The sequence below is a fragment of the Sceloporus occidentalis genome, unplaced genomic scaffold, assembly GCF_023333645.1.
Source record: "Sceloporus occidentalis isolate IW3139 unplaced genomic scaffold, rSceOcc1.0.p SCAF_2, whole genome shotgun sequence".
Taxonomy (NCBI): Eukaryota; Metazoa; Chordata; class Lepidosauria; order Squamata; family Phrynosomatidae; genus Sceloporus; species Sceloporus occidentalis.
Genome location: NW_028316982.1, coordinates 22,165,439 through 22,178,744, shown reverse-complemented (window position 1 = coordinate 22,178,744; position 13,306 = coordinate 22,165,439). Strand labels below are relative to the sequence as shown.

At 39.5% G+C, this 13,306-nt stretch overlaps 1 protein-coding gene across 7 annotated transcripts in view; it reads right to left on the bottom strand.

Annotated features, from left to right (window-relative positions):
• LOC149318042 (zinc finger B-box domain-containing protein 1-like) overlaps window positions 1–11,053 on the bottom strand; it is a 51,853-nt gene extending 40,800 nt beyond the window's left edge. For 3 of the 7 annotated variants that reach the window (XR_016279960.1, XM_089508906.1, XM_089508909.1), the window contains exons 1-3: window positions 10,819–11,053; window positions 5,335–5,441; window positions 4,784–4,897 (exon numbers count right to left, since the gene is read on the bottom strand). Coding sequence is in view for 4 of the 7 variants with exons in the window: in XM_089508906.1 (XP_089365032.1) it covers window positions 4,784–4,897; window positions 5,335–5,402 (182 nt within the window). In the remaining 3 variants the exon portion in view is untranslated. Of the gene's footprint in view, window positions 1–4,779; window positions 4,898–5,334; window positions 5,442–10,789 lie in introns of those variants that run through there. The other 4 variants (XM_089508908.1, XM_089508907.1, XM_089508911.1 and 1 more) reach the window with 4 other exon arrangements.
• Between the last annotated feature and the right edge of the window lie 2,253 nt (window positions 11,054–13,306).

Here is a 13,306-nt window from a genome sequence, read left to right as displayed (position 1 = left end):
CCTTACTGTAGATAGATAATGAATCACAGAGGTGTTTCTATTCCCCTCAATAATGCATAGTTCCAAGAGCCATTCAGCACCAAAAAATGATTTCTAGTTTACTTCATGGTTAGAAAATGCCCTTTCATGGACCTAGAACAGCACAGAGGTCACTACATCTGGTAAAAGTGTCCCACATGGCCCCAGGGAGTACGCATAGCAATGTGTAGCAAAACAAATCCATGGAAGTACCATAGATATTCCACTATAAGTTGACCTCATGTATAATTCAAAAGCAGATTTGGGGGCCAAAATTGTGGATTTTGATATGACCCATGGGTAAATCGAGGGGCACTAAACAAATGATCTAAAGCATGAAGCAAAGGAAGATTATGCTAAAGAACTTACAAAATAACAACAGGCACAACTGTTTGTGTTCACACTAAAGGCTGGATGGATGACAGATTAGAGGGGAGTCAGTGCTTCCAGGACAGAATACACTCTTGCCTTTCACCAAGGAATTGTTCTTTTTTAAAAAAAAATAAGAGTTAAAGTTCAGTACTTTCATTACCCCATGGATACGTCAATTCAATTTTTTGGGATCAATTTTTGGACTAAAATTTCTAGTCTTAAATATGAGTATATAGAGTATATATTTTGTAGACACACGGCTTGTTGTAGTGGTTTGAGTGTTGGACTATGTCTCTACAGACCAGATATGAATCCTTGCTCAGCCATAGAAACCCACTGGGAGACCCTGAGCAGGTCTCACTCTCTCAGCCTAAGAAGGAAAAGACAAATGCCTGCTGAATAAATCTTGTCAAGCAAACCCTGTGATAGTATGTCTTAGGGTTGCCACAAGTCAGCAATCACTTGAAGGCATACAATAACAATATATTGGGCAGGGGAGAGAGGGGAGGAAGGTGGCATAATCCCTAGCAGTTGCTTACCCCTGCTCTCCATCGTTAATATGCTATAAATATGTATGATGACAATTATCAATAATGTATTAAGCGTTCAGTGTTTTCAGAGTTTAATTAAACTTTATTTCTAATTTTTTATAACCTAACCCTGATGTTTCCATACAAATAGTACACTCTGTGCTTTACAAATTTATGGTTTCTGTCTTCACTTCGCTCTCTCTCTCTCTCTCTCTCCCTCTCCCTTTCACACACATTCACACATACACACACCTTAGGTAGCATAAAAATGGAAAAGTGTAAAAAAAACCATCAGTTAAAAAATGAAGCATGAAATGTTTTGGTATATTCCACATTCCAGCTCTCTTTGGTATAGATTGTATTCACATTTTTCTTATATGAAAAGGTTTTTACATAGTTAAATTTTACAAATATGTCAAATAGTAAACTTTCATAGGCTAACTAAACTATGACTGATGGATTTTATGTTCCTCAAGTAGTAAAATTAGTTCAGTTGTTTGACCTGAAAAAAAGTACTGCATTTATTTCAGTTTTCCCCAAATTCTGTTTTTCTTCATGGAGGAAAAACATTTTTGCAGGTACATTTCATCCTACTGTCATTAACATTTTGGAAATTTGCAGGTCTACAGAGTTGGCAGAGGATGTACAGCAGAAATATCCCAGAACCTTTAATGTAGCTTCTTGCACAGATAAACAGGTGAGCCATGTTCAATTTAAAATTAGCTTTGTCTGTTGGACCATATGAATGGCAACTGAAATTTCTACTATGTTCCCACTAAGACACCTTCCAGCTGAGCATGCAGCACCTCTAAAAAAATACACTTAACTGTCAGCCACTACTAATAAAGAAGATAGAATGAAAAATGGGAAAAGAGTAAAAAACCATCTCTTGTGAAGTGAAGCATGGACAGTTTTGGCACATTATAGTGTTAATGCAGAAGCAAGTAGCTACTATCCAACTGTGGATAACACAACTGTACAGCTATGATCATGAACTCATTTAGAGAAAACTGTCAACCACTCATAGCCCTCTGGAATACAAACAAACCATGAGAAAGTGTGCAATCAGAAGTACTGTGGTGTTGTTGCTGTTATGCACCTTCAAGTCATTTCCAACTTATGGGGACTCTCAGGTGAACTCATCATGAGATTTTCTTGGCAAGATTTATTCATTTGCCTTCCTCAGTGGGCTTCAATGGCAGATCAGGGATTTGAACCTGTTCTCCAAAGTCTCAGTCCAACACTCAAAAGATTCCATCATGGTGGCTTCTCATAGTGCTGTGATGTGATCTCATGTCAAAATAGTTTTGGGAATCCATTTTTGCAAAATTCCTGTTTCTTAATTATGTTATTATTTTATGAATGTATTATTTATTTACACAGTAACATTAGTGTATGTGGAACTCTGCAGAATAGAAGAAGCAAAGCCACATCTCTGCCCCTAAAGGATCTACAATCTGAAATCTCGAACAGGGGATGAAGGGGGAGAACAGTGAAGCAATATGTGCTTATTCCAGTTATCCTACTGTGGCTTGCTTACAGTCTAAAATCAGTTACAGTGCCTGATTATTATGGAAAAGGGAAGATCCTACCTTCATATGAAGCAAGTAAGAGTGGTGGCATTACCCAAGCATCTTAAGAGACATTTCAAGTATGTGAGCTGGCAAAGGAGAAACAGCAACATTTCTAAGTGAGCAAGACATTAAGTTGGTGGAGCTGGAGAACTGAAGGTGTCTGGTAGGGATGTATCAGGACAGAAAAGCAGAGAGATAAGGAGAGGACAAGGAGATGGAGTGGGTTTTTAATGTCTTTGTATTTTGAAAGCTTATGTTTAAAAAGGATAAGGAACTAAAGGTGAGAGGAAAAAAACCCAAAGAGTACAGGTTGATGTATCTTACACTATACAGAGGGGAGAGAAAAAGAAAAATACAGAAAGAGTAAAATTGATATGAAAGGATATCTCTGATGCCCCTATAGCCAGTAACAGCCACTAGACTTTAAACCAGTTTCAAACTGAAAAACAATTTCATCTAAAGTATGAGGAGTACTTAAAGTGGGATGGTAAATAGTAGAGATGCAATAGAATGAAGACAGTGGGAGAGGCTTTTCAGTACCTGTGCTCAGTCTAGACATTCCCCTGTAGGGAGTCACTTTTTAAACAGTTTAATGGCCTTCTGGCAGCAGGTCAAGAATTCTTTATTCAGGTCTTTGGCCTGTTGAACTCAATAGTGTTTTGTGCTGCTTGTGCTTTTTAAAATTTATTTCAACTGACCTCCAGTTTTTGTCATTAGACTACATTTTTTTAGCTCACGTTTTTAGAACAGAAATATTGTTCAATGGGGATGAAGTTTTTCTATGCCCCTTATTTCAGAAAGGTGGGGGAGGGATTCTTATGTTTAAAACAGACCTATAGTTTGTGTTATATCCCCCAAAAGGAAGGAAAGTTGGGTCACAGATTCCCCTATGTTAGTTCAAGCATGGACACACTGATGGGTCCTTCTTATGCTTTAAATTATACAATATGTAAATACAATAATTATACCATGTGTAAACACACGCCCCACTTTCCATACACCACATTAATTTTGGTGTGGAAGAGCTGAAATAAAACACATAAAACCAAGGATCTGAGACTGTTAACATCAGGAGTAGATTTGTAGTGTAGACTTATAAAGCTAAGTGTTTTATCTTTAGTGTTCCAATCCAACTGATATGTACTGGAAGAAGGATGACTCATTTGGTCCATTCCTGTGAATTCTACATCCCAAGGGTACCATAAGTGCCTGCCTTCACTAAATTAAACCAATTTAATTTTCGGTGTCTTTCTTCTCAGTATAACTTGTTATTGGCCATGTACATCACCAAAAACTAGATCCTCCCCCCACCTAAAAATCATAGCATAAATTATTTTCTTTTCAGCAGGGGAGATAACCTAGAAATCCACCACCAACCATAAGCAACCAGTAACTAATTTTGCAAAGAAAATTTCAAAATTGTGGGAATAGATAATAGTTTACTGTGAAACAATGGTGAAGAAAGTCAATCCCATAGCTGTTTGCATCACCCTTAACACATCCAGACTCTACAAACGGACTGTTTTTAGCAAGAACTAAAAAAAAGAAAGAAAGATTGATTGCCTCTGTTTAACACCTCAAGGAATGGCAATTCACATTTTAATTTGGTTGTAGATCCTCCCTCCCATCCGTATTGTTTAGTAGTTACCCATCCCTGTGGTAAAAGAACCATTTACAGGCAGAAAAGACAGAGCAGCAACCAAGAGAAGTCCAAATGAGCACAATGTTGATGGCATTGTTCACTTGCCGAAAAGGAACAAATAGACTTCAACTTTTCAAGCTATGTTCTAATACTTGGGTTGTTGTGTGTGTTAGTGCATGCACACACACACGCGCGCACACAATAAATAATTAAACTAATAACTACAAATAGTTCCCAGAATTTTTTTAAATGACTAAATCACTTAGGGCCTATACAGACTGGCACTTTGTTCCAGCCTGTGGCCAGAGTTAGGACACAGCATCCTCACACTGGATGCCCCAACTCTGCCCCTAGGGTGCCATTTTGGCACGCGCCAGTCTACATGGCGTGCACCAACATAGCGCAATTCTGGCACTGCATCTACATGATGTTGTGCCAAAGGGGCATCATAAAGTCACACTGCCGCAACTATGGCGCCCCTTGGAGAGCACAAAAAGAAACTGCTATTTGCGGCTCCTTTTTTGCACTCTCCAGCAGCATGATCAGGGCATGATGTGAAATTGCCACAGCCCCAATCCAGCCAGCAAAGGGGCCCTTTGGGGCAGTCTGTATAGCCCCTTAGTTCCAATGTTTAAAGTTTTACCTACTCTCTTTCTTGTTTTTCTCTACTCATGTTTGATTGCAGTTGCTGCAGTCTCTTCTCCATCTCCTTATTTTCAAGCTCCAGATGCACTTTCTCCAACTGCAGTTCTCGTATGCTTCTGAAGAAATAAAGTTCAAACACTAACTTCAGAATATTTTATATTTTTCTTCTTCAATATAAAGGAGGCAAAACATACAATCAGAATGGTGCATAAATAGGTAGGTTTATATTCTGATGATTTGAAACTGGATTATACTTATCCCCTGGGTACACAACTTCAAGAAAATAAGTATGTTCCTACCACTACATCTTAAGCAATTTTATAGCAGTTTTTAAACTGACAAGACAAGAAAGTGACAAAAAAGAGACGTTACGAAGAATTAACACAAATGTTCATGCTACTGCAGTTCTAAACACATTTACATTTATTTCAATATAATTAATTTCCTACAAATTGGTTTTAAGATTGTAGCCTCAGCTTGCATTTAAAATGGTAAATTAAAAACTGAAACATTATAGAATCACTTGAGAATAATTAAGGGGAAATGAACTTACTTTGCCTTCAGTTTTACAGACACTCCAGTTTTTGAACCAGGAAGTATGACAAAGTCATTGACATTCATAATTGCAAATTCAGAAAAAAGTTGCACCTATCTTTCAAACTATAAGAGAAAGCGAGAGAATAAAAATGATTGTGAATTAATAAAGGCAACAGATTATAACATATTATTTTGATGTACTAATATTTTATTTTGCAATGTGTAGCCTACTATTCCCACACGTTCTTCTATATTAACATACTGTAGGGAATAAAAACTCCAGCAGCAAACATCATTACCACCAACCCTAACATTGTGAAAGCATTAAAACAGAATTGGTTTTATTAATCACATAAATAAGGGAATGATTAAAATTGTGTATTGGTTGTATCAGTGTGTTCAAGTCTACACAAGCCCTGTAAATTTTGTTCTGTTCTGACACACACACATATGTGCAGAGTCTCTTCCAAGCAAGTACGCTAAGGAGTTGTCTGCACTGGCAAAATAAAGCACTTTTAACCCGTTTAGAGCCTCAGCTGTTTAGATGGTGCACAAGACTGAAACAGGGTGAAACTGGGGCCAAGTCATGAATGATACCTAATTGTACAATGCCAAGTTAATTATTAATATCAATTAATCAACTGTAAAATTAATGTAACACAGCTATCTTAAAGGTTACACAGTCGGCCCTCCATATTTGAGGCTTTGACGTTTGCAAATTTGATTACTTGTGGTTTTGATTAATACGTTCTCTCTAGGAATCTCTAGGCTTTCCAATGCAACTCTGCCAGATGTTGACCATAGAGTTGTGCTGGGGAACATAGAGATTCCTAGAAAAAAAACACTTCTCTAGGCATTTGGGTCTGGCAGATATTGACATAGACTTGCACTGGAGGACCTGGAGATGCCTAGAGAGGTGTCCTCCTAGGTAAAAATAATAGTGGGTTTTTTTATTTGTGGTTTTTCCACATTCATGGGGGTCCCTCATCCCTAACCCCTGTGAATGTGGAGGGACCACTGCATATAGTATTTGTTGTAGTGAGCTATAGTTTCAAGAATACTTTTTCACACATGTCCAACTTCATTTGACAAACATCTGGAAAGATGGGTTGGGAAAATGTAAATAGTCAGTCTCTCCAAAGGTTGTACACAGCCTTTAAAGAAAAATACTAGTTGAAGTGGTTTCCAGTCTATTTCTCAGTTTTGGTTTTGGGGCATTTGAGGGGCTTTGCGTGGGTTGGGGAAGTCCTCCAACTGTCACTCCCAGTAGTTTCCAGGAGCAGCAAAAAAGTATTTTTGGCAGAAAAAAAAATTGGAGAGGTGAAACCCTGGGGGTCACAGAATACAACAAATATCTTGTCTATCACATACAGACCATGGGCCATACCTTCTCTGCACCTGTATCAAGAACAGAGCCTTTTGAAAGGTGGTGCCAACATGGTATTTTCCTGGATTAATTTATCTGTCTCTGTTGCTATATATTTTTGTTTTTACTGTATAAACATTTGTAGCTTTTATTAAGTTGGGTTGTGATCTTGTCTGAATTATTTAAGAAAAGCAGAAAGTAAATAAACATTCTAGAACTTATATAGAAACAAACTGTTCTGAATGCATAGATTATTTACATGTTTAAATTTCATCTTTCAAAAGTATGTTTTTTGCATGGTGGCTCAGAATTAAAATGAAAATATAATAAACATAATCCAGACAGTAAAAACAACGCAGTTGAAACTGAAAGCAAACAAGTCAGGGTTTACAGAACATTAATCATTAAAATGTTTTCAAAACATGTTCAGAAGAGAAAAAGAGAGGGCTTGACAGATCTTAACAGAAAGAAAAGAAGATCTGGAGCATCGTCATTTGGCAAGTATCTTTTTAACAAACAAACCTGCTTGTTTATATAGCAATATAATAGTATATGGATGGTCAATCATGAGCCCATATCTAGCAGGTAAACTACTTCCATGATTTTCCAATCAATCTTATTCCAAACTCCTCCACTATCTATACCAGGCTGGAAAGCATGTGTATCATACAATGAACAGAGGATGTTATTGTAGAAGCACTGTTCCACAGACAAATCTGAGTAGACTTTTTATTTTATAGAATCACAGAGTTGGAAGAGAGCATAAGGACCATCCAATCCAACCCCATTTGGCCATGCAGGAAATCACAATCAAAGCATCCCAGACAGATGGCTATCCAGCCTCTGCTTAAAGACCTCTAAGGAAGGAGGCTCCACTACACTCCGAGGAAGGAGTTTGTTCCACTGTTGAACAGCCCTTACTGTCAGGAAATTCCTCCAACGGGTGAGGTGGAATCTCTTTTCCTGTAGCTTGCATCCATTGTTCCATGTTCTAGTCTTACTCCATCCTCAGTGTGACACCCCTTCAAATATTTAAACAGGATTATCATATCACCTCTTAACCATCTCTTTTCCAGGCTAAACATACCCAGCTCCCTAAGTTTTTCCTTATAAGGCATGGTTTCCAGGCCCTTCACCATTTTGGTGGCTCTCCTTTGGACATGCTCCAGTTTGTCAACATCCTTTTTGAACTGTGGTGCTCAGAACTGGACACATGGACAGTAAAGAGCAGGTCAGTTCAGCTGAGATACCAACCTCACAGGGTTGTCAAGTTTAAAAGCCTGATCTGCTCCTGCAACTTTACAACAACAACATGATCAGCAAAATAAATAAAAGGAATATAAAAATTATTATTAACCACTGCAACTGAGCGCCCAAAGTCAGAATAATCCAAACCACTGTATTCCCCATCACCTTGTACGGATGTGAGCACTGGACAGTGAAGAAGGCAGATAAGAGGATGATCGAGGCATTCGAAATGTGGTGCTGGAGAAGACTGTCAAGGATACGGTGGACGGCCAAAAAGACAAACAAATGGGTCCTTGAGCAGATAAAGCCAGAAATTTGCTTGGAAGCCAAGATGATAAAATTGAGACCGTCATGCTTTGGCCACATCATGAGAAGGCAGGACTAATTAGAAAAGACAATAATGCTAGGAAAAGTAGAGAGCAACAGAAAGAGAGGGAAATCGCATGCCAGAAGGATAGACTCAACCAGATAGGTCACGTGCATGGGTTTGCAGGAACTAAGCAGAGTAGTGGAGTGCAAGGAAAGAGCTATTGGAGAATGCCTCATCTATGGGGTCGCCATGAGTTGGGGACGACTCAATGGCAGTTAATAACAACAAACTACTGTCTACAGATGAATCTCCTGATAAAGACACTGAATCTGTTTTGGTAAATACAGAAAAAAGTTTATATCCCTATATCCCAAAGTGTTAGCCTCAATGGAAGGAAAGATATGGCAGAAAGAAGACAGTAAACTGAGGTTTGGGGGATTAAAAATTTCACAGTCCCTTCCCACTGGCCAAGCTGGGTCAGGCTGATGAAAGCCGTAGGTACAAGCCTCTGACCATCCCCAAACATATTTATTCATTCAGCTATAGTTTGATGTAAGATTAGGCGCCAGCACGAGTGCATGTGGCTGCGACGGGCATACATAGCACCGGAAGAGGTAGCTGGAAAAACACGTAGACCCAGCCATGTGGAAAAAGCCTCCCCACCTGTCATCTAGGAAGTCTAGGGCAGACTGGCAACCTGGTTCAAGGCAGTTTTCTATCTAAAAGAGCTTGGGGTGATGGTTTGAGTTCTGGACATTGGACGTTATCAGACAAGGGAAATTGGAAGTATAACCTAACGGCAATCCGAACACAATCATGGGGTTTCACGTTATTGTGTGAGAGGTGATCACATGCAATTTCAGGCAATGACAAGCTATTTTTGGGCAATGGGAAGTCAGTTCGAAGGCAAAATCTTGCTTCTGGCAAAGGTGCTTGATGGTGAGAACAAAGGTGTTTAATTACTTTCTTTTCACCTGGATGTCCCTGTCTGATTGTCTTAGTGGTCTTAAGCTGCTCGGACAACAGACCTGGGGAGGGGGCAAGAGCCTCAGGGAAGGCAAACATTTGCTCTTCCTGGTCCTATGATAATCCTTTTATGCGACTCCTTAGATATGATGATGTGGTTGCCCCTCAGGGGTGTGTGTACATGTCCTCATGCCTTGCTGGCAATGGTGGACAGGCTATTAGAGTTCATCTAAGGGTCATTAAGGGTTATCATTTATACCAAAATTTATATGGAGCAGCATGGGTAACACTATGACTCTGGAGGCCAGGGCTCAATTCCCCACTCATTCCTGCTTTAGGTCACTCTCTCTCAGCCTCAGGGGAAGGCAATGGCAAACCTCCCCTGAACAAATCTTGATTAGAAAACCTCATTATATGTCCACTTTAGGGTCACCATAAGTTGGAAACGACTTGAAGGCATACGACAAGAACAACAAAAACTAATAATTATAATTATATATACATATACACATACTCACACACACACACACATATATATATATATATGGAAGCACATTAACACCTTTAATGGGTGACTGGAATTATTTTTAGTTGCTTGGTTTCCTCCAGACTTCTTTACTCCGGGAAAGTGAAAGGCGGAAGATTAAATCGGTCACACGATTCCCTGCTTTTCAGTGGATAAATCTCAATGCTTTTCAAGGTGGTGCTCTCTGGGCAAGCGCATGTCCATAGGCTCTCAGCTGCCAGTCTCTGATGGGTTTCCAGGAGCAAAAATACATACAGGACATAATATACGGTTGCCATAATTCTCTACTATAAACCGGGACTAAATGTAGGACAAAATTTAGACCAAAATGTAGGGCATTTAAGGTCCTCCATTCTTCTTAAATGTCCTACATTTTGGGTTAAATTTTATCCTACAATTGTCCTATATTTTGGTCTAAATTTTGTCCTACATTTTGTCCTGGTTTTTTGTAGAGAATTATGGCAACCCTAAATACAGATGACCAGACATCCTCCTTTTCCAGGATGCGTCCTACATTTCAACCTTCTGTCCAGGAGGAATGAAAAAATGCCCTTTATTTTGAGCATGACTAAGAAGCATGGATTTATATTTACATGAGTGGGGTGTTTTTAAGCCTATTATTATTATTATTATTAGTGACATGCTCATTGTTTTGCTGCTGCTGGGGCTGTGTGCCTTTTAGTCATTTCTGAGGAATGGGTTTTCTGGATCATGAGACTGAGGTCCCAAACACACTGCAGAAATAATCCAGCTTGAGACCGCTTTAAGTGCTCTGGCTTCAGTGCTAGGGAATGCTGGGAGCTGTAGTTTTGTGTGGCATTTTTTAGCCTTCTCTGTCAGGGAGAGCTCTGGTGCCACAATAAACTACAACTCCCATGATTCCCTAGCACTGAGCCAGGGAGGATTTAAAGAGGTCTCAACCTTGATTATTTCTGACTGCAAGTGTGTGTTTGGACCGACCTGGACTCGAACCCAGGTTGCCAGCGCCGCAGTCCAACGCGCAAACCACTACGCCACGCAAGGTCCAGCCCCGAAGGGTGGCCCCTTTCATTTACCCCCTCTAGAGTTCTCGTCCCAGCATTACCACTGTCAGCTCTGGGATGGTCCCCACTCTGCCCGGCTCCGAAGCTTGGGATAGGGAGCGCGGACCTCTGGGAAGGAGACAGAGAGAACGGGAAGAAGGAATAACCCTCAGCCGCCCGCTTCGTCCATGCCTCCCTTCTTCTTTCCTTCAGGGAACAAACAGGCCTCGCCGTTCCCATGGCAACGGGCCGCCGCGGCACCTTCCACCCCGACCGCGAAAAAAGGGGGGAATCGCGCTGTCAAGTTTCCGAACTAGGAACGTTCCATTCTCAGATGGAAACGGGGGGGGGGGGAGAGAGAGAGAGAAATAACCCAGTATGACGTCACGCTGGCTCAGTGCTGAGGGATTGTGGGAGTTGTAGTTCGTTGTGGCACCAGAGTTCTCTGACAGAGAAGGCTGCAATGCCTCACAAAGCTACAGTTCCCATGATTCCATAGCACTGTCAAGATGGATTATTTCTCTGCAGCCAAAGATTCCTCTAGCTGCCTCCTGACTGCAGAAATAATCCAGTTTGACACCGCTTTAACTGCCATGGCGCAATGCTACAGGATTCTGGGATTTGTAGTTTGCTGTTTGTATTATTTCTGTAGTTTGGATTAATCCCAGAATTCCATAGCATGGCATGATGAAATACAGTTATATTCCTTTTGAGTGTTTTGAGCTTATATTTTGATCATGTCTCCCTGAACATTTTATTATTATTATTATTATTATTATTAATAAGCTTTATTTACAGAGCGTCGTAAATTTACACAGTGCTGTAAATACAATCAGTTAAAAAACAGAATAAAATAAACCTGCCTAAGGCAGCATCCTACAAAATTAATTTAACATAATACAGTACATATTAATACGTATTAACATTAAATAATAAAAATAAAACATCTTCCCTTGTTAGTTTTAAATCTGAATTAAGGACTTTCTTGTTTCCTAAAGCATTTGGAACTTTATTTTTTACATATACATATACATACATATATATATATATATATATATATAGAGAGAGAGAGAGAGAGAGAGGTACACACACATGTATTGTAAGCCTGAGGGCAGGGAAATGTCTAATGCCTAATTAACAAATTATAAGCCGCTTTGATAACCTTGGCTGAAAAGTGGGGTATAATAATAATAATAATTATTATTATTATTATTTTACTATTCCTTAGATTGTACGCATCTGTCAGGATTTAATGTTTTGAACTGACTGTATCTGTAAAGCGCCATGTAAACTTACGGCACTATACAAATAGATGATGATGATGATGATGATGATGGCCTCCATTTTTCTGGAATGGCCTCCATTTTGCGGTGCTGCCTTGTCCTCCTTTGCAGTTAGGATATTGCTATGTAATTCTAGGATTTGTAGTTTGCGGTGACACCAGGAGCCCCTCTGACAGAGTAGGCTGAATGTCCCTCAAAGCTACAGATCCCAGAATTCCACAGCATGGAGTCCGTGACAGTTAAAGTGGTGTCAGAAATGGGTTATTTCTGCAGTGAGCATGCAGATTCAGAGAGGAGGTTTCAGCGCGTTGGAGGTTAATACAATGAGTGTTTGCAATTTTGTTTGCATTGACTCAGAAGTAAATTTTCCTCATCAGTGGGGCTTCTTCCTATCTATATATATAATGTGTGTGTGTGTGAATGTGTATGTTTACATGCATGCCTAGAAGGGCAGAGGGAGAGAAGAAAAACTGAGCTAGAATAATATGCATTTATATATGTGTGTCGTATGCAGAACTTATATGCTGGAAATATCATACAAAGAGCGGTTTTGGACTCGGAAGAAGGAGAAGTGAAGATAGGAGGAAGGAATATCAACAATCTAAGATATGCGGGTCATCAGATGAGACAAAATAGTGGGAAACATCATAGACATGGAACAATTACTGAGGAAAGGTAAAGAATAAAGTGCAAACAGAGGCTTACTGCTGGACATAAGAAACAAAAATAATGACCGCAGAGGATCTGCATGAATTAAACCTAGATAATGAGGAAATCGAAATAGTTACAGATTTCCCATACCTTAGATCAAACATTGATCAGAAGGTAGACTGTAGGCAAGAAATCTTGGTTTCTGTTGGAGACTGTTTAGGGAAGCATTTTCAGACATTATATGATGGTTAGTTCACACTTATTTTAATAATAATAATAACAATAATAATAATAATACGTTTTATTTGTATACCGCTTTTCCACAGATCAAAGCGGTTTACAGCCGTAGAAAACTATTACAACCATAATAAACCGTTACAAAACATCTCTAGATAAAAACCCAATTATACAAAATTTAAAACACAGTCATACAGCAAGGTAAGGCAGGGAATCAATGGCATCAGCATACACAACTTCATTTATCAGGAGGGAAAGCTTGACAAAAAAGGAAGATTTTAAGCCTTTTTAAAAATGTTTCTAGGGGGGTCATCAAACGGAGCTCCTCGGGAAGGCTATTCCAGATTCGTGGGGCCATCACTGAAAAGGCCATCTGGGA